General features: G+C 38.3%; 1 protein-coding gene across 3 annotated transcripts in view; it reads right to left on the reverse strand.

The window, feature by feature from the left end:
- The window catches only part of LOC150105342 (calmodulin-binding transcription activator 1-like), a 1,067,501-nt gene that overhangs the window by 391,356 nt on the left and 654,554 nt on the right, over positions 1-21,591 (reverse strand). For all 3 annotated transcript variants that reach the window (XM_090394729.1, XM_090394728.1, XM_090394730.1), the window contains one exon: positions 18,236-18,282. In XM_090394729.1, the coding sequence (XP_090250855.1) occupies positions 18,236-18,282 (47 nt within the window). The remainder of the gene's footprint in view (positions 1-18,235; positions 18,283-21,591) is intronic.

A 21,591-nucleotide genomic window follows, 5' to 3' on the forward strand; every position in this document is an offset into this window, starting at 1 on the left:
TGTCTGCAAGGAGTTTGAATGTGTTTAAGACCCGGTATGATGAGATGTGTGTGAGATAAAAGGACCTCCTAGATGAGTCTTTGACTCCATGAGGTCTTGTTTAGTAATAATAATAATAATCACACACAACATGAATGAACTCAACGTGAAGTTACAGGGACATAACCAAACAATCTCAGATTTAGTTGAACACCTAGATGGTCCATAAGTTGATTGAAGGTTTTTAAATTCTCCCTAGTCAGAAGAAACGTGGTACATTTCCCTTCCTGCAGGAAGTTGAAGGAGGAGAGCCATGACACTGACTTCAAGTTTTCTGTGCCAATGTTAGACCAACTTTTGAAGCAATTCAGTAAGTGATTTTCTGACTTCAGTGACATGCAGCCACAATTGACACATTATTTAACAACCCAATGAAATGCGACATTTTGGAGCAGCATGACACTATTCAATTGCAGTTGTGTGACCTTCAAAGTGACCCTTTTTTCCAATCAAGGGTGGAGATAGGCATTGACTTTCAGAAACTGGCACCAAGGGAAAAATATCCTGTATTGAGTGATTTCAGCTTGAAAATTGCATCAATGTTTGGTAGCACATACATATGTGAATGCACTTTCTCAACTATGAGGGAGGTTAAATCATCCCAAAGAAGTTGACTGATGGATGACCACCTTCGGGATTTGTTACGAATAGTCATCATCATTGAAAATCGACTTTGATGAACTTTTGCTGCACATGAACACCCACAGTGTTCTCATTAAGTTGTGTGACATGTAAAAAAAAAACAGAAATATGTAATTAAATTTAATTTAACAACTTATATTTAAATCAATCAAGTATTTTATATTGTTCTCCCAGTAGTAAAATGATTTAACAAATATAGTAATTCAATACATATAACTATTGCCTTGAAAAATTGCAGAGTTTATTTTTATTTAAGTTCTGTCTAAAAGTGTGTGGCCTGTGATGCTACCACTCACCATATATTGGCCCTTGTATAGAATGTTGGCCACGCCTGATATATGTAATGCATCAGACAATTATGTAACACATGAGTGTCTACTGTTGGACAAATTAACAATCTACAGAAAATCTACTGAACCTTTTTCAATGTGTTTCATCAAAGTCTCCCAGATATACAAAAAAGTAAATATTGAAGTTGCTTTCAAGAATCAAAACAGCAACGCAGGATATCCAACACTTTGTGACTTAGCATAGAGGGCCATATATAATTCTATCCTAGTCAAATGAATAAAAAGTGTTCAACAGCTGTACACTTTTTTTTTGTACTCCTGCCCTTCAGCCAAATTATTTCTGGTTGCAGGTGGCCCACCCTATAAATTCCAGTCTTCACTGTGGACACTGTCTTATATCTCTGATCCTTAGAAAGCTTCTTTCTGTCTTCTTTTTAAGTATGGAGGCAAATATATTTTGCTATGTATTCATGAAAAGAGAACAGCAAATTGACAATATCAACATTTACAGGGATACATATCAAAATGTGTTTGCCTCCTAGGTATGATCAATTTGAATGATATTATTGTCATTAGTCCATTATTGTGTTCTAAGGGAAAAAAATGAAATGAAACTACTTATTCTTCAAAACATCGAGGAGAGAATGGGAACAGCAGAAGAGAGGTGAGAGAGGTATGAGAATGATAGAAGAGAGGTGAGAGAGGTATGAGAATGATAGAAGAGAGGTGAGAGAGGTATGAGAATGATAGAAGAGGATAGAATGGGAACAGTAGAAGAGAGGAAATGAGAGCGTTATGTGAATGATAGAAGAGGAGAGAATGGGATAAGTGGAAGAGAGGGAATGAGAGAGAGGTATGGAAGTGATAGAAGAGGAGAGAATGGGAACAGTAGAAGAGAGGGAATGAGAGAGAGTTATGGGAATGATAGACCAAGAGAGAATGGAAACAATAGGAGAGAGGGTAAGAGGTGTAATGTATGGTGACTCAATGATCTGTGGTGTGCAAGAAAGGATGCGAGAGGAGTGTTTGAATGATAGAAAGTGTGGCTATGGCAATTAAGAGGGGTGAAAGGGTGGATGCGATGATTGTGATGGTAGGAACAAATGACTTGAGAGATAATGTAAATTGGGCAGCGAGAGATATGAGATTCTTGCTTGAGGTAGTACGAAAGAAGACACAGAGAAGAAAGGAGAGGAAAGATAGTGTGTGTGTAACCTAGGTATGATTGTGACGAGCTGAGCAGAAGAGCAGTAATATTGAATAACATAATAGCTAGAATGTGTCAGAAGAGAGGATTGGAATATATGGATGCTTGGAGAGCATTTGAGGACAGAGAGGAATTGTATGCAAGAGCCCGCTTGCATTTGAATGAGGAAGGACAAAGGCATCTGGAGAGATTGCTGTTCTGAACGAGCCAGTATGTCAATGCAGGGAAACTAGAATGCCCAAGGTGGATTGTAGCAGGGGTGGCCTCTTGTGGGAAAGGGTACTTGGGAGAAGGGTGACAACATCAAGTAGCACTGAGCACAGTGGAGTCTAGAGAGGATAATGCTGGGTATAGAAATAGTGGCATTTTTATGCTTTTATGCCAGGAGTATCTGGAATAAAGGAGAGGAATCGGTGGCACTGATAGCATCAGCCTGGCCAAAGATTATTGGGATCACTGAGACAGGGTTAACAGAAGAGGATATAATAACAGGAATACAAGTAGCAGAGTACAACATTTTTTTTTTTTTGGCAGGATAGGAAGGGAAAGCATGGTAGTGGAGTACTGCTTATAATAAGTGATGACTTATGTCCTATAAGAGTGGAGGCTTTGGAGGACAGTGACACTAATGATTTCGAAAGCATATGGTGTGAGGTAGAGATAGGCAAGACAGGATATTTAGTGGGGTGTTGCTACAAACCAAGGAGCACAGAGGGTGGGGACCAGGAGATGTTTAGACAGTTGAGCTTGGCAAGTGCAAGAAGAATGATTGTTATGGGAGATTTTAACTACAGTAGTATAAATTGGGGGGGGGGAGATTCATGTAGCAATAAGGGAATGGAATTTCTGGATTTCTTGAGGGACAAATATCTTAGGCAATATGTAATAGAGGGAACAAGAGGTTCAAGAATTTTGGATTTGGTCATAGCATCAGTAGAGCTTATAATAACTGAGATGACATCTCTCCCACCAGTTGGAGAGAGTGACCATGTGGTTTTGACTTGGAAGATGAATAGACATGCAAGTATCAAAGAGACGGGAACATATGTGGAATTATAAGGAAGGTGATTATAATAATCTTAGACAAACTTGGGGAAGTTTCATGGAGGGAGGAATTGAAAGGCTGGGATATCATTAGTGCTTGGGAAATTGTGAAGGTATATTTATTAACAGCAATAGTATGCTGTATTCCACAAGTGAAGAAGAGAACACAATTTGGTGTAAAGTGGACGACAAACAATATTAAACAGGAACTGCATGTGAAAAAGAGGTTATGGAAGAGATATAAGGAGACAGGTGAAGAGGAGATGCATGAAGAATATAAGACACAGGCCAGGAGAGCGATTAGTATGGTAAGGAAGGTGAAACTGGAATATCAGAAGAGATTGGCCCTAAGATCCAAAGAAAATCCTGGGGAATTTTTTAGCTATGTGGCCAGCAGGAGGAGAAATGATTATGGAAGAATGACATTGTGGGATAAAAATGGGAATAGATGACTGCTGCAGAGTACATAGTGGAAGTGTTCAATAAAAACTGTATTGCTGTATTTCATCCTGAAGGAGTATATTTTAATACTAGAGGGATAGGACAGGTTTGAGGTTTAGAGGTGCAGGAGGAGAACGTGTTTCAAATACCGAATACTGTGGATGTCAGTAAAGCTCTGGGACTGAATGGTATTTCATCACGAGTTTTGAGATAATGTGCTAAGAAACTGACAGCTCCTTTGATCTGGCTTTTCAATGAAAGTCTGGCTATGGGAAAGGTGCCCAGGGAATGCAAGGAAGGAAAGATATTGTCATTGCATAAGGGTGGTAGCAGACTGGAAGTATCTAATTTGTGTAACATCAGTAGTTGTTAAGATTTTGGAGAAATTAGTTAGGGACCATATACAACATTGGGCAGATGTGGGTAATGTTATCTGTGAGAGTGAACATGGATTTGTGAGGGCCTTTCTTGTTTTAGTAATATGCTAGCCTTTTATAATAAAGTTACAACCTGCAGTAGATGAGAGATAGGCAAGTTGTTCAAGTTGAGTCATGTCAAGTTGGTTAACTGGATTCTTTAGTGGTTGTCTGATAGGTATCAGTGAGTTGTGTATGGTGGAGCAGTTTTGAGGAGGCAAAGGGTTACAAGTGGGGTCCAACAGGTACCAGTACTGGCACCTATATTGTTTAACCTTTATATCAATGACATTGTCAGTGGATTGCAGGGGGGGATATTCAGTTGTTTGCGGATGATGTGAATCTGGGAAGGGTTATTAGTAATAATGCAGATGTGGTAGTCATGCATGAGGATTTGAATAAGCTAGACTGATTGGCAAATGAATGGGGGGGGGGTATCGGTTTAATGCAGCAAAATATAAGGTCTTCAGGTTTGGGACACATCGATGGTACGCTGCATACTCTTTTGGAGGAGATATACTGGACAAAGTAGGGGAGACAAGAGATCTGGGATTGCGAATGATAGAAACCTGAAATTCAAGGAACATATTGCAAAGGTAGTGAAGGTAACACAGAAGATTGCTGCAATAATGAGAAGGATGATGACCTGCAGAGATAAAAGAGTTATTATTCCATTGTATAAAACCCTGATCAGACCACACTTAGAATATTGTTCTCAGATTTGGTCCCTAGGATTTGAAGGAGATAAATTAACTGTGGAAAGGGCAGATAACAAAGACAGTTTCAGGACTGTACAATGTTAGTTATGATGACTATCTGAGGGAATATGAACTGCAGAGTTTGGTGGATAGCAGAAGGAGAGGTGATATGATTGAGACTTTTAAACTGTTGAGAGGTGGTTACGGGTTGACACTGGGGAGTTCTTTCGCTTGGTTGAACAGCTGGAAGGAGTGATGACAAGGGGCCATCCCTAGAAGTTATGAAAGGAAACTGTGAGCAAGAGGTTGAGGAGTGGTTTCTTTGCATGAAGGGTGGTTGAACCATGGAATGCGTTGCCTGATAAAGTGGTGAGAGCGAGAGCTGTTGATGGGTTTAAGGAGCGGTATGATAGACTTTGTGTTTCCTAGGAGGGACCTCCAACGATGGGTCTTTGGACTCCTTGGAGGCCTAAATAATAATAATAATAATAATATATATGTACACACTTCAGGTTCCACAGTTAGGTCTTCTAGGAAGGAAATATTTTTTATAAATTTTTGACTTACAGTAAAGCAGTAGGAATTCCTTGGGTTGCTCATTCAAGCATAAAGTTAAGGAACGTAATGATAACTAAAATGACTTACCATTAGTTGCTGAAGGCTAAGGAGGTCTTTTATACAAAAACCTTGATAAAAGTTTTAGTAATGGTTGAAAGTGATGTCGGTAGTGATTTTTCACTACCCACATCAGAAAGGAAGCTGAAATAACAGGGCAATCTCATATGAAGTCAGCTGCTTCCATATACAAATATCATAGTCATGACATTACTTCACATGTAAACTTTTATTTGCTCATGTTTTGGTAAAGAATAAAAACAAGAATATAGTTGTAGAAAGTTTTTTCTCAAACAGTAAATTATACTTTTCAAGAAATTATATTCTCATTTAATCCTTATCCAGTATAAGCAAACAAGATTTTGTATGAAGTATCTTCATGATCAGCCTACTTTTATGTAGAAACTGATGACTTCACATCAATTGCCTTAGTATTCCTTAGTATTTAAGAAGTACATAATGCTATGCATTAAGAGAGGGTCATTACTCATACTGGTTGCAACCTTTTCTGAGGTCTAATCAGCGGGAATCAGACTAAGTCAAGTAGCATTGAATTAATGCAATAATCATATACAGTAATCTATCATTTATCTGACCACATTGGGAAGGCAATTTGCTGTTCCTAAAATTGAAGGGCAGGATAACTGAAGTACACGGTGCTGTACCAGAAGTAGACTAACGTACCAGGGTTGGTTAACTGAAGGATCATTGTTTTGAAGGTTGGATCAATGCTAGAATACTATATTTTTATATGAGTAGCAAAAACTTGTGTCACCTTATTATTAAAATCCTCTGGATCAGAGACAGTTATACAACCATCTCTGATCACAGTGGCGGTGATCACAATGACAGTGGCACAGTGCCGTTGACTGCCACAGACAATCCTATTACGTGCCGCAGCTGCAAAACCGGTCAAAAAAAAAGGGCATATTCTGCAGGTTCTGTTGCCACTGGCTGCATGCTTCCTGTGCAAAAATTGACAAAGCTGCACATAAGCTACTTATCAAACTTAACTAGCAGTTCTTCTGTTCACTGTGCCTTCCTTCATTAAAACAACGAAAATCTCGAACAGCACATCAATGCTTTAAATGAAACGTTTACTGACAAAATACATGCAGTCGAAGCTAAGCTAGATCAAAGCGAAAACCAGCACAATGCAACTCCACTCCACGAGTGAAAGAACTTCGCGATCTAATCGCATCAACGGTAAACGATTTGATGGAGGCTGAACACAAAAAACTCAACGCCATCATTCTGAACTTCCTGCTGGAAAATCACTACAAGAGGACATCAAGAAACTAGCCGAAGAATGCAACATTGATCCCGAGAATATTGTCAGGTGTCATCGTTTTGGGCCTATAAATAAAAGGAAGGACGGTACGAACTTTCCGCGCCAAGTAAAAGTGACTTGCGACACGTCGACAAGCACATAAAAAATAATAACAGCGATCAACAAAAAAAAACAACCATTGAATACAGTAAAACCCCGAAGTTACACAGTAGGTGGGACCAACAAAAAGCGCGTAAATCGAATTCGCGTAACTTGGGGTATAATTTTGCATGTAATTTATATATGTAAACATACAATTGGGACCAAAAGTTTATAAAAACACCTATTTTTTAAGAAATATAATCATAATTGTAATTTTTCATACATAAAAAAAAAGAAAGTTATTTCGATGGCGATGGCTTCATAAAATCTGATAGATTCGTCTGACAGCATAATATCTTTTTTCTTGTCACGCAAAATTTCTTCATAGTAAGCTAACGATTTTTTTTATTCCTTGCCTTGTGGCTACAATTTGTTACTCATTAGAATCTATGTCCTCCAAAATCTGTAAACCTTTCTTTTACGATTGTTCTTACTGTGGATTCCTGTAGATCAAACTTCTTTGTTAACTCACAAATTTTCCTTCTGCCTTCAAAATCCTTAATAATGTTGAGTTTTGTTTCCAAAGTCAATGTTTTTCTTTTCTTGCTAGCTGTAAAAGAATCGGACTTGCTTCTTTTGGATGACATTGTTATTTTTTATGTGATAAAATTTTTATCAAGAATATAACATTAAACAATGGCAAGGTTTGTAGACTATAAAAATCGTGTATGAATGGAGACCGCACGAAACATGTCAGTGCTTGTTCATGGCATGTGCGACACTGGTGAATGCGGCTGGCACCTGAAAGATACGACTAGTGGTGAGGCGTGAAACGAGACGGGAATACATACATATAAGAAACCGCGTAACTCCGGATTCGAGTAAGTCTGGGTGGAATAAGTTGGGGTATGACTGTACTGCTCCCACATATGGGGGTGGGGGCCACTAAAAGCTCTCTCAAAATGCTTGACTCAATACAGAGGAGGGCAATTAGACTTACCAATGATCCATCCCTTACCAACTCTCTCCCCCCAGTTTCACAAAGAGGTTTGGTCTCTGCAGTAAGTATATTCTACAAATATTTCCATGGAAAATGCTCATCCGAAATAACATCAATAATTCCCCAGCTCAGTACTAAGCTCATTGGAACACGTGCACCTAGAAACAAACAGAACAAATTTCTTTTCCTCTTCCTTCATTCCTGCAACTTCTGCACTGTGGAACAGTCTCCTACCTGCTGTGTTTCCCAACAAATACAATTTAAAGTCATTCAAATCAAATGTAAACAAATTCCTCCTTTCCCAACCCACCACCCGTACACAGTACTAATGTACTATAGGTTGACCAATCAACCTCTTGTGTATGGGCCCAACATAAAACTGTCTCTGATCCAGAGGATTTTAATTATCCAGAGTGTTTTGCATTATGGAATACTAAGGCAATTGACGTGACAATTTGAATAAAGGATTGAAAAGAATATAATTTCTTGACAAGTATAATTTACTTTCTAACCTAGGAAAAAAAAAAACTATCTCTGATCCTGAGTATTGCCCAGATCAGAACAAAGAGTCAAAAGCATAAACTATCATGGATGCCAGTGATTAGAACCATTATCCTACTGAGCATTACAACACTGATTCTGACTGAAACAAAATGAAGAACAATGAACATATAAAACTTCCAGATTAAAAGGAATTATTAAAAAAGTGACCAGAGAGTTACAAAAAGTCATGAATTATCATGAAAATCTTAATGTTTAGAAAAATAAGAAAAATAAGGAGAATAATGTGAGACAAGAAAGCATGGAAATTAGTAAGTTATTGATGAACATAAAACATAAAACGAAGTAACACGATAGGTCATTTGATAATTAAATTTGCACTTTACAATGGAGTCATTAACTTGAGCTTACTAGTAGCAAAAAATAGGAATGTGACAAATGTAATAGAGAAAAAGAAAAAATAGAGAAACAGAGAAAAGTAGTGGCTGTGGGAACTAATGATTTAATTAGTGATAAACAGAGTATGAGGGAAGACTTGAAATACTTGATGAAAGAAGTGAGAAAGAAGAATGAGAAAGTGAAAACTGTTAGTCTATTGTCAAGATATGAAAGAATGAGTGAAGGAGAGGCTATGGTAGCAAGGTAGAAGAAATGTAGAAGAAATGCGAGTTTTTAAATGTGGGGAGTGAGTCTGGTGGCAGAAAAGCCTTCTATAAGAGAGAGATAGCCTGCACTTGAATGGATCTGGCATCAGGAGCCTGAAGAAATTATTTACTGGGATGAGACCTAATGCAGAGATTCAGGGAACTAGATCATCATGGGAGGAATGGTAAGAATGTGTAAGTTCAGTTAAAGTATGCATATAGAACAATAATATGAATATCAATAAGCATGACTATGAATCTGGTGAAGGGGTAGAACTGTACACTTGGAGCTTGGATGGGAAAAGAAAGTTGCCCAAATTGGCCAAGTATACAAAAAAGCTAGACGATAACTTATGTCCACACACAAATGCCAGGTGCATCAGGAACAAAGGGGTTAAATTCGTTGACTTGATGAATATGTTTTGATCTAAGGTTATTTAGCATTAGTGACTCCTGGCTATCAGAGTCATATGTAGTAACTGGAACTGAGTGTAAAGGGTACAGCATTTTTCTGTTAGCCTCTATTTCATGTAGCATGAAATAGAGGCTAACAGAATGAAATATAAGGTAGGACATTGATGAAGACCTGGTGGCTCAGGAGCAGGAGACGATGAAATGCATTGGCAAATTACCCTGAGTAGTAAACAAGTAATCATTAAAGGTGACTTAAATTATCTGAACATCGATCAGGTAGCAGAGAAAACTCATGATAAGAATGAAGCAGAGTTTATTGAGCTTTTGAAAAACAACTCAAGAAGTATGTGAAAGAAGCAATTTAGGCTGAAGAGTCATAGATGTGATCACAGCTTCAGAAAGGGGTCTCAGATAAGGATGTGACTGTTTAGCTACCAGTTAGTACCATTGATCATGCCATACTGATCTGGGAAGTAATTAATTACAGAGTTGTTCCAATTAGGACATCGGAATAATAGAATAATGAGCTACAAATATGGAAATTATGACAAACTCAGGAGAATACTTTGTTCAGTTCCATGGTATCAGTTACCGAATGGGAAGGGGAAGGATATCAGCAGTACATAGGAAGCTTTGAAAATATGCTTATGTATTTGAATGCATAAAATGCATGGAGGGGAGGTTCCTCCATTATTATAATGGAGTAACCTCAATGGAGTCAACAGACTCATCATGTGAGGCCCACTCAACCAGTTTAAATTGCAGAATATTTGTTCTTTAAAAACAAATATTCTGCAAGTAAAATAGATGTGCAACCTTAATAAACAAGAAATCCATAAGAACAAAATGATGTGGTATCAAAATGATGTGATATAGAATAAGAGGGAAAGAAAATATGAAATATATAAAGTGCAGACTAGAAAAGTTAAGAGTATTAACTTTTTCTTTACATAGTTGTATAGAAAGCTAAACTGGAGTATGAAAAGAAATTGACTGTGCAGGCTAAATGCAACCGAAGATGGAAGAATAACTTTAGTGAATGCAGATGGTACCTTTGTCAGAAGAAAATGGGATGGTTCAAATAATGAGTGCTCACTTTGCTAAGATTACTAAGACTACCTGATGTATGCAACATGATACATGGGGCTACTACTAGATGGAGAAATTGAGGTGCAGAATTCTGGAGGGTCTAGAATAGTTACATAACCTGGAACAATTCATCACTAGGGACATATGGGATATCGGCATAGATACTAAAGGAATGTTTAACTGAACTGTCTAAGCCCTTGACATATTTGTATAACATGAGTGGGTCAGGAAAAATGCCACATGAATGTATGATATTTTCCATTATACACTTTCAGTGTATAATGGGAAACTGATATGTCTAACTGCTGATTATAAGTATCTCTATAGTGGTGGTGAAGATTTTAGAGAAGTCGGTAAGAATTTGCATAAAGAAATGGGCTGATGGAGAAGCTATACTTTGCAATGAATTGTATCAGTTTACTAAAGAGAGATCATGTTTGAGCAAAGTTTATTTTTCATTTGGTCAGACTATAATAAATTTAGTTTAATCCTTTATCCAAGTGTGTGCAAACAAAGTTTGTGCCTGAAAGTATCTTCAGGACTGGGGTAAAGTGGTACAACACCGGGCAACTCCTTGCAAAGTTATTGGCATTAGTGAGATTGGCATTAGTGGGGGGAGGAGTGTTATTGATGAGAGCTGATGAACTGCAGCCAAGGAGAATAAAAGTTGAACTGCAGGATAGAGAAAAGAGCACATTTCAGGCCATTTGGTGTGAGATTGAGGCTAGCAGAACAAAATATACAATTGGGTGCTGCTATAGACCAGGTGATGGAATAGATGGTGGAGATAGTGTGCATGAGCAAATAGAAGCAATGAGTGGAAGACGGATAATTATTATGGGGGATTTCAACTATGGTAACACTGATTGGAAGGAAGAGAGAACACATGGGAGGAAGGAATTGCATTTTATGCAGTTATTAAGGGATAACTATCTGCGACAGCATCTAATGGAAAATACAAGGGGTCAGAGAATGCTTGACCTAGTAATTGCATCTGAGAATTTGGCTATAAAGAATATGACCACATTGCCACCAATTGGTGAGAGGGATCATAGGGTCTTGACTTGTGAGGTGGCTAAATGTGTGGAATTTTCAATTAAGACAGGGTACATGTGGAATTACTGGGCTCGTAAGTATGACAAGCTTAGGAGTTTGCTTGGTTCAGTGCCATGGCATGTAAAACTGCATGGGAGTTGGTTAAGGAGTGTTTGCAGGAGGTATGGCTGACTGTATACCTAAAGTCCAAATAGTAAATCAAGTAGGGGTTAAATGGATGAATATCACCATTAAGCTTGAGCTGCAAAAAAAGAAACAACTGTGGAAGGAATTTAAGGAGAAAGGTGACCTGCAGGCACATGAACGGTATAAAGTGCAGGCCAGAAGGGTAACGAGTGTGGTAAGAAAAGCAAAAGCAGATTATGAAAGAAAATTAGACATGCAGGCTAAAGAGAATCCCAAACAGTTTGTTCGATATGTTGCAAGTAAAAGAAAAAATGTAGACGGCAGAATGATTTTAAACAATGCCGATGGTAAGGAGTTAACCGAATCAGTTGATGAAGTGGCTAAAGAATTGTCAGTGCCCTTAACCATTTTGTTTAATTTGAGTCTGAGGTCTGGATTAGTCCCAAGGTGGGGTGTAAAGAGGGGAAAATAGTACCACTGCATATAGGAGGTTCCAAGACTGCTGTTGTAAGTTACCGACTGATCAGCATATCAGGAATCGTTGTCAAGGTCTTGGAGAAAATAGTTAAGAGAATATTACAGGAATGGATAGATGAAAATGGGATACTGTATGGGGGACAGCATGGTTTCGTGAAGGGTAGATCATGCCTCAGTAACTTGCTCACGTTTTATAACACAGTGACAGCTGAACTGGATAAGGGTAATGGGTTTACAGTGATCCTACTGGACCTTGCTAAGGCCTTTGACAGGATATCACATGGAATTCTAATCAGTAAACTGCAGAATATTGGGATGGGTATAGGGTTGGTGAGATAGATAGCTGAGTGGTTGATGGAGAGATATCAGAGAGAGGTTTATTCAGGAGTAGAGTCCAAAAGACAGCCTGTGACTAGTGGCGATATAGGAAAGGATCTGAGAGGAAGTTCATTTGTTTGCTGATGATGCAAAGTTGGGTAGAGCAATAGTAAATGCACAGGATGTTGAAATTTTGCAACATATAGGAAAGGCGATATAGGAAAGGATCTGAGAGGAAGTTCATTTGTTTGCTGATGATGCAAAGTTGGGTAGAGCAATAGTAAATGCACAGGATGTTGAAATTTTGCAAGATGATTTGGATAGTTTGGAGGGCTGAGCTAAAGAGAATGGATAAAGAGATATTTTTGAGAATTGGACTGGTATTGGTTGGACTAGGGGCCATTCATGGAAGCTGGGCAAGAGTGTGGTTAGCAAGGGTGTTATAGCTGGGTTTTTTACTTGGAGAGTGGTGAATGAGTGGAATAAGCTGCCAAAGTCTGTTGTGGGTGCAATGACTGTAAATGAGTTCAAGGCGAAGTATGATAGATACTGTGTGAATGTTGAATAGTTGTTCTTGACATGATGTTAGGGCCTCCCTCAATGAGTCTAAGGACTCCTTGGAGTTGCCCGTACTACTACTACTACTACTAATATATATATATATATTTATATATATGTATGTATGTTTTTTTCTCTGTATATACATTGCCCTAAATCCCCAGTCTTATCAACTTCATGCAGCCTGATTCCATTAATTGAATACATAGCTTGAATGCTTTTTGATTCCAATTTTCATAACCTTACTCTTTGTCAAACTGAAATTGCAACTATTATTCCTTTCCCACACACACCACCAGTCTATTTAAAAATTTCTGCAAGATCTTTAATTGCGTTCATTGTCCTTCTTAGTTTAGTACTATCAGCAAAAAACAGATATTTCTCCTCAAATCCTTTCTAATATCAGTGTAAACACTAGCATTCCAATTTCATCTGCCTTATCATAGATCCTATTGTACCATAGTCTGTGTGTCATCAGTAGTTGTTAAGATCTTGGAGAAAGTAGTGAGGGACCGTATACAGCACTGGGCAGTTGAGGGTAATGTTATCTGTGAGAGTCAACATGGATTTGTGAAAGGGCGCTCTTGTTTTAGCAATATGCTAGCCTTTTATAATAAAGTTACAAGAACATTAGATGAGGGAAAGGCATATACTGCAATTTTGTTAGACTTAGCAAAGGCATTTGACAGGGTGCCACATGATAAGCTGATATTTAAGTTACAACATTGGTCAGATTGGTCAACTGGATTCAGGATTGGCTGTCTGATAGGTATCAGAGAGTTGTGTATGGTGGAGCAGTTTCAAGGAGACAGAGGGTTACAAGTGGGGTCCCACAGGGCTCAGTACTAGGACCTATATTGTTTAACCTTTATATCAATGACATTGCCAGTGGATTGCAAGGGGATATTCAGTTGTTTGCGAATGATGCGAAGCTGGGAAGGATTATTAGTAATAGTGCAGATGTGGTAGACCTGCAAGAGGATTTGAATAAGCTAAATAGATGGGCAAATCCTGAGCTGTGCAATCGAGGTGCTTGGTGAGACATCTGGAAAGATTAGAGAGCAGAAGGAGGGTTGGTGGTGGAATAATAATGTACAAGTGGCAGTGACAGCTAAGAGGAAGGCAAAGCAGAAGTGGGGTGAGTCATGAGTGGAAGAGGACAGAGAGGTGTACAGAGAGGGAAAGCAAGAAGCCAAGAGAGTTGTGGCACAGGCGAAGGCCATGGCATATCAAGATCTGTATGATCAATTAGAAACAAAGGAAGGACAGAGAAAACTTTACCAACTAGCGAAATGTAGAAATAAAGCAGCAAAGGACATCTTACATGTGAGGCAGATCAAAGATGCTGAAGGAAGAGTATTATGGAGGGATGTGGACATAAGAAACAGATGGAAAATATACTCTGAGGGACTTTTGAATGAGGAAAATGCAAGGACTCACAGAGAAGATGGGAAACCTTCTGAGGGGATGGTGCAGAACATCAGTAGAGTGGAAGTGACAGAGGCCATGAAGAGGATGAGGAATGGAAAAGCGGTGGGCCCTGACAGAATTCCAGTGGAGGCATGGAAGGCACTGGGGGAAGAGGGAATTGACCTGCTGTGGGACCTGTTCATGAAAGTTTGCCAACAGGAAAATATACCCGAGGAAAGGAGGGAGAGTACACTTATCCCCATCTACAAGGGTAAAGGGGATGCACAAGACTGTAAAAATTACAGAGGAATAAAGTTGATGTCCCACACAATGAAAATCCTAGAAAGGGTTCTTGATGGTAGATTGAGGAAGGAGGTGAAGATTGCAAAGGAACATTTTGGCTTCATGCCTGGTAGATCAACAACAGATGCTATCTATGGGTTACGGCAGATGATGGAAAAGTATCGAGAGAAACAAAGGGAGCTACATCTGGCATTTTTTGATCTGGAGAAAGCATATGATAGAGTGCCAAGGCAAGAAGTCTGGAGATGTCTGAGGGAGAAGAAGGTTCTGGAGAAATATGTCAGGTTGGTGCAGGAAATGTACAGAAATGTGAAGACAAGTGTTCGGACCTGTTTGGGACAGACAGAAAGTTTTCAAGTAACAGTTGGCTTGCATCAAGGGTCAGCATTAAGTCCGTTTCTGTTTAATATTGTGATGGAGGTGGTAACAGAGGAGGTGAGAGAAGATGCACCTTGGACAATGTTGTATGCAGATGACATCTTGCTGTGTGTAGATTCAAGAGAAGAAGCGGAAACTAAACTGGAAAGATGGAGAAAAGTACTAGAAGAGAGAGGTATGAGACTGAAGAGAAGTAAGACAGAGTATATGTGTTGCGCAGTGGGTGGTGGCCAGGAGACAGATCTGGAGCTGGAAGGAAATGTCATCAGGAAGGTGACAGACTTTAGATACTTAGGTTCAACAGTGGAAGAAGATGGAGGAGCTGAGAAGGAAGTGGGATGCAGGATACAAGCGGGTTGGAGGAACTGGAGGGAGATGGCTGGAGTGTTATGCGATAAGAGGGTGCCGATCAATCTGAAAGGCAAAATTTATAGGACAGTAGTGAGGCCAGCTATGACATATGCTATAGAAACTGTGGCCCTGAGGAAAAATAACATCAGCAGGATGGAAGTAGCAGAGATGAGAATGCTTAGGTGGATGTGTGGTGTGACCAGAAAGGATCATCTGAGAAATGACTATGTCAGGGGAACAGTGAAAGTTATGAACTTAGGAGCAAAAATACAGGAGGCAAGGTTGAGATGGCTTGGTCATGTGATGAGGAGGGAGGACGAATATGTGGGAAGAAGGGTCATGCAGATGGATGTTCAAGGACGGCGGAAGCGTGGGCGGCCAAAGAAGAGATGGAGGGAGCTGGTAGAAGAGGACTTGAAGATGAAGAACTTGGATCTGGTGACAGCCCAAGACAGGAAGGTGTGGAGGAGACTCATAACAAACAGTGACCCCACTTAAGTGGGAGAAGCTGTAGAAGAAGAAGAAGAAGAAGAAGAGATAGATGGGCAAATGAATGGGGGTCAGTTTAATGCAGCAAAATGTAAGGTCTTGAGGCTTGGGAAACATCGATGGGATGCAGCATACTCTATTGGAGGAGTTATACTGGAGGAAGTTGGGGAGACAAGAGATCTGGGGTTGATGATTGATAGAAACCTGAAGTTTAGGGGACATATTGCAAAGGTGGTGAAGGTAACACCGAGGATTGCTGCAATTATGAGAAGGACACTGACCTGCAGAGATAAGAGGGTTATCATGCCGTTGTATAAGTGTCTGATCAGACCACACTTGGATTATTGTTCTCAGATTTGGTCCCCAGGATTTGAAGGGGATAAATTCACTGTGGAAAAGATACAAAGACGGTTGACAAAGATGGTCTCAGGACTGTACAAGGATAGTTATGAGAATCGGCTGAGGGAATGTTCACTGCAGAGTTTGGCGGATAGAAGGAATAGAAGGAGAGGTGATATGATTGAGACTTTTAAACTGTTGAGAGGTGGTTACAGGGTTGATACTGGGGAGTTCTTTCACTTGGTTGAACAGTGGGAAGGAGTGATGACAAGAGGCCATCTCTGGAAGTTACGCAAGGAAACTGTGAGCAAGAGGGTGAGGAGTGGTTTCTTTGCATGGAGGGTGGTTGAGCCGTGGAATGCATTGCCTGATAGAGTGGTAAGGGCAAGAACGGTCAATGAGTTTAAGGAATAGTATGATAGACTTTGTGTTTCTTAGGGGGGACCTCCCCCTCGATGAGTCTTGACAGACTTTATGTTCTTAGGAAGGACCTCTCACGATGAGTCTTTTGACTCCATGGAGGCCTGAATAATAATAATAATAATAATATGTCATCAGCTTCATATTCATTCATACTTTCTCCATACATGATAAGATTCCCATTGGTAATGTCTGGGAGTCAACTGAAAAGCTTCGAGCAATAGCATATCATACAACACTGTAAGTGAAGGATATCAGGTGCACAGAAAATAAAGGAGAGTTTGAGAGGCTATCACATTGCATACTCAGGATCTGGTAGGAGTAGGATGAGCGTCATTAAGGGTTAGCTACAAAAAAAAAAAAAAAAAAAATGCTGTGCTCAAGTAATTTAATCTCATTATCTGATTTACTTTCCTTAGCATGTCTGTTACTGGTACTTTCTACTGCTCTACAGCTTCTTATTATATTTTTCTTTAAATTTTCTCCACAGCATTTTTTTTTGTCACTAATTCCTTAAAGATGATACTCATCCTACTCCTACTAGATCTGAGTATGGAATGTGATAGTCTCTCAAACACTCCTTTATTTTCTATGCACCAAATATCCTCCACTTACAGTGTTGTATGATATGCCATGCCTCCTATTTTTGTAATGATCACTGGCTCTGCAGAGCTATATTTACATAATCATTAACTAAAAATTTGACATGCTTAGCCACTTCCCAGATCAAGACTGCATGATCACTCTCCCAACTGGAGGCAAGTAGCTATCTTTGTCAGTGACAAATCCTTGAAAGTTATCTCCAGATTGAGTACTCTAAAACCCTGGGTCATCCTGTCATGCTGTTTTAGGTAATTATGTCTCAAGTTTCTCTTGAGCCCCTCTGTAAATCAGTCAGTTTCAATAATGCCCTGGTCTTGAAGCCCATCTAAGATGTGAAGAATCATTATCAGGGATTTTCAACTGTAGATAAGTTAACCAGATTTTTTTTTTTACCCCAGAAACACCAGTTTTTCATCTGGCAAAACAGACAAACTGGCCAGAAGAACACACACACTATATACAGACATTGAAGACTAGCAATAAGGATTAACCACTATATTTCTTTGGATCTGGTTTAGAAAGCTTACATAGTATAGTTCGGATCTATGCATAAACATAAAATAGAACATAATTTCTCAGCAGCTGCATTATTTCCTTAACCCTTCTGCTCTTTCTTGCTTTAATCTATGTCGCCATAGTTGAACTCTCCAGAAATAATCACCCACCCTTTGTTCACATAAATAATTTGCCAATGTATACCATCTATAGTTTCCTTTGCATCTTCTGGCATATAGCAACAACTATCTATACATTTTGTCCTGTTATATTTTTCTCGTACCATTTGAGGCTTGTCTAGTATGAGGGATGACCTGTTCCAACTCTCTAATACCAGACAAGCCTTAAATGAACTATCTCCCATGATCATTTGGAATTTCAACTCTCGTGGGCTGTAATTCATTTGTGATCATCAGCAACATCATAATAATAATAAAATAGGTTAATCAATAAGCATATGGAGTAAGTGGTATAGTTTATATAATAAAGCATTTACTTACAGATATTTCAAGCTCATTGTTGAGGTCTGGTTCATTTTCACTATAAACTAAGGAAAATAAGAAAAAACAATAATCTAGCAGTGGTTTTCTTAAATTCAACAGTAAAGATCAATTTATACACATAAAAATAATAAATTAATACATGCATTTAAAACATAAAGATATCTTTATTATTTAAATGATAGTTTAAAGCTACAAAATAACTTATCTCTTCATTGTGTTGTCTTAGATATAGCGTGAAAATCATATTGAAAACATATTATTATTATTATTATTACTGTACATTCACCTCCATGGTAGTGTTGCCAATTTAGCTCTTTTGGAGCTAGATCTAGCTGCTTTTTTCCTTCCCTAGCTCCAAAAATTTTAATCTAGCACTTAGTTCCAAATCTAGCTTCTTCAGAACTTGTTTTAGCTCTTTTTAGTTGTTTTTATAATCTACTCTTAAAGAATTTGTTTTACAAGTTTTCCGTACATGTTTCAAATGTGAGATGATGTCAGTCAGTCACGTGACACAACAGTCTGCTGTTTTGCTGCCTTGAAGTTGATAACCCCTCTAGAAGTTAGTCTGTTGCACAGTGCTCTGGTTGGTAGTTACGATAGCAAGTGGGAAGTTTTCAAATACCGATCGTAATTCGTTGCAGTAAGAGTTGCATACCCTCTTCAAAAATGAGCAAAGAGACAAATAAGGCTTACAAGCAAAAATTTAGGAAGGAGTGGTTCAAAATGGAAATGTTTAGTAAATGACTATGTGTAGTTCCTGGTGATGCTACAAAAGGCCACTGTAAGTTTTGCAGATGTGATATAGCTGCTAAATATTGTCAGCTTGTAAAGCATAGTGAAATTAAGAAAAATCTTGCTGCAGTTCCATATAAGGCTGTTCCTCTTACAAATATACTTGTGAAGAAGTCTGATGAGACAGTGAACTTTGAAGGCAGCTTAGCATTATTTCTTTGTTATCACTCATCATTCAACAATTTGCAATTAGATCTTTGCAAAAATATCATCCCAGACCATAAATTATGCCAAAGGTAAAAATACACTGAACCAAGATCTCTGCAATCGTAAAGAGTATTCTAAGTGAGCATTGTGAAGAAGATCTAATTGCAGGCATTGGAGAAAATTTCTGAACATACAGAAAATTTCTGCTTACTAATAAATGAATCGAACAATATCACAGTGAATAAGATTTTAGGAATGACCATCATTTATTATAGCAAGAAATTCAACAAAATTATGCACACATTTCTAAGCATGGTGGTTCTAGAAAAGTGTGATGCTAGTGGTATTGTGGCTGGACTGAAAAAAGAGCTCTTGACCAAGAAACTAGACATTAAAAATCTCATTACAATTGGTACAGACAATGGCAGTGTTATGGCTGGTGTCAATAATGGCATTTATGAACAACTGAAGGCATATATTCCCGCCTTAATTTAATTAGATGTGTATGCCATTCATTACAACTGGCAATGTCTCACACTTGTGCAGAATATCTCCCAAGAAAATTTGAATTTTTAGTTGCTGAAACGTATAAGTGGTTTTCGCATTCTTCTTCAAGACAAGCAGCATACAAAGAGCTGTATCAAACTATCAACGAAAATGATGCTGCTCTGAAAATTGTAAGCAGTGCAATGAGATGGCTCTCCTTTGAACCTGCAGTAGACAGAATTCTCAGCCAATGGTTGGAATTAAAAACTCGCTTCAAAGTCGTGAGTGTGACTGAGAAATGTTACAAAGCTCATTTGTGAGAGATGTATAAAGATGAAAGGAATCTGTTGTACCTTTTATTTTTGCATCCTGTTCTAGTTCTAGTTCAAGTTCAGCAAGTTAACAAAATTTTTGAATATAACAGTACGGATAAGATGAGATTATTTGAGACCTTTCTTGTTTGATTCGCTCTACTGCTAATATGTTAGTGCTACAATCATCCACAGTCAACTCTCATCCTCTAGAGTCAAAGATTGATGACCGTTTGGATCCCAAACCAAATCTTGGTTATAAATTTGAAAGAAAAAATTCAGAGTTGATGATGCAAAAGAAAATAACACAAAATGATAAGCAGAATCTTAGAAACAGAGCAAGACAGTTTCTTCTTGGTCTCTTCAAACAGCTTAAGCAAAGGTTGCCTGAAAACTTGAATAGTTTAAGAATGATCTCTTCTTTTTCTGTTGACAATACCCTAAAACATATAAAAGAACTTGTTACTCCCATCTTAGAAATAATGCTGAAAACAGAAAAAGATGTTGCTACTACTGAATACCAGTACAATACTATCCACTTAAATGGACAAATATAGAAAACACTGAGCTATTCTAGACTGAAGTACGAGAATACAAACATGCATCTGGAATGAATCCATTTAAAGAAATTGCTCAGTATGCAATAAATTTATTAATAGTGTCAAATTCTAATGCGGAAATTGAACAAATTTTTAGTTTCACGAATGTAGTTAAAGCTAAATTAAGAAGCAAGATGGAATTGCCAATGCTGACAGCTATTTTGTCAGTCAGGTATGGCTTCAGGCATAACAAGTGCTGTACCGGCTATCATTTAGCAGCATCTATGCTGAGAAATATGGGAACGATGGACACATATAATCAAGCTGAAAATCTAAGTAAAAACGTGGGTGAATTAAGCGCAGAAGACCACTTGGAAGGTCTTTAGCCACTTATATGCAAGTATATAAGTGGCCTTACTTGAATAAAGTAAGTAACTGAAAAGTATCAACTACTACTACTTCTAAAATTTTAGCTTCAAATTTTTATTTTTAACTCCTTTTTAGCTCCTTTTTTTAAAAAGATTTAACTGTTTTTAGTAATTTTCATTTGGCAACAGTACTCAATGGGGGGGGGTCCAATGTGAGAAACCATCGTGAGAAATCCAAACTACAAACAGACAAAGCACTTACAACTGACTCTGCAACCCATTTCATTCATTCACCACCCTCCAAGCAAAAAAATTTAGTCTTCATATCCTTGTTAACCACACTCTTACTTAATTTCCAGTTGTCATGTCTTGTTCTTTCGGCCTCTAGCCAAGTGCTGAATCATTTCCCCTGCATTAATCCTATAAAACTCTTTTAGTAATTTAAATGTTTTTAACATATCCTTCTTTTTCACCTATCGGTCAACTTTTGCAACCAACAAACTTTCAATCTATCATAGAGAATTCCACATGCCACTCACCATCTTTATCTGGATCATCTCCACTGCTTCTTTATTCTCAAAACCTGGAGTGACCTGACTTATGCACAGAAGAGAGTTGAAGATTAGAGGACATATTGCTAAACTTTGGTAGTTCATAGGATCACTTGGTTATTGAAGAACACTATCTCTGCTCATTAGTGTGTTCTTTGA

The sequence above is a fragment of the Typopeltis vanoorti genome, chromosome 6, assembly GCF_054136105.1.
Source record: "Typopeltis vanoorti isolate ZY-2024b chromosome 6, IOZ_Tvanoo_1.0, whole genome shotgun sequence".
NCBI classification, from domain to species: Eukaryota; Metazoa; Arthropoda; class Arachnida; order Uropygi; family Thelyphonidae; genus Typopeltis; species Typopeltis vanoorti.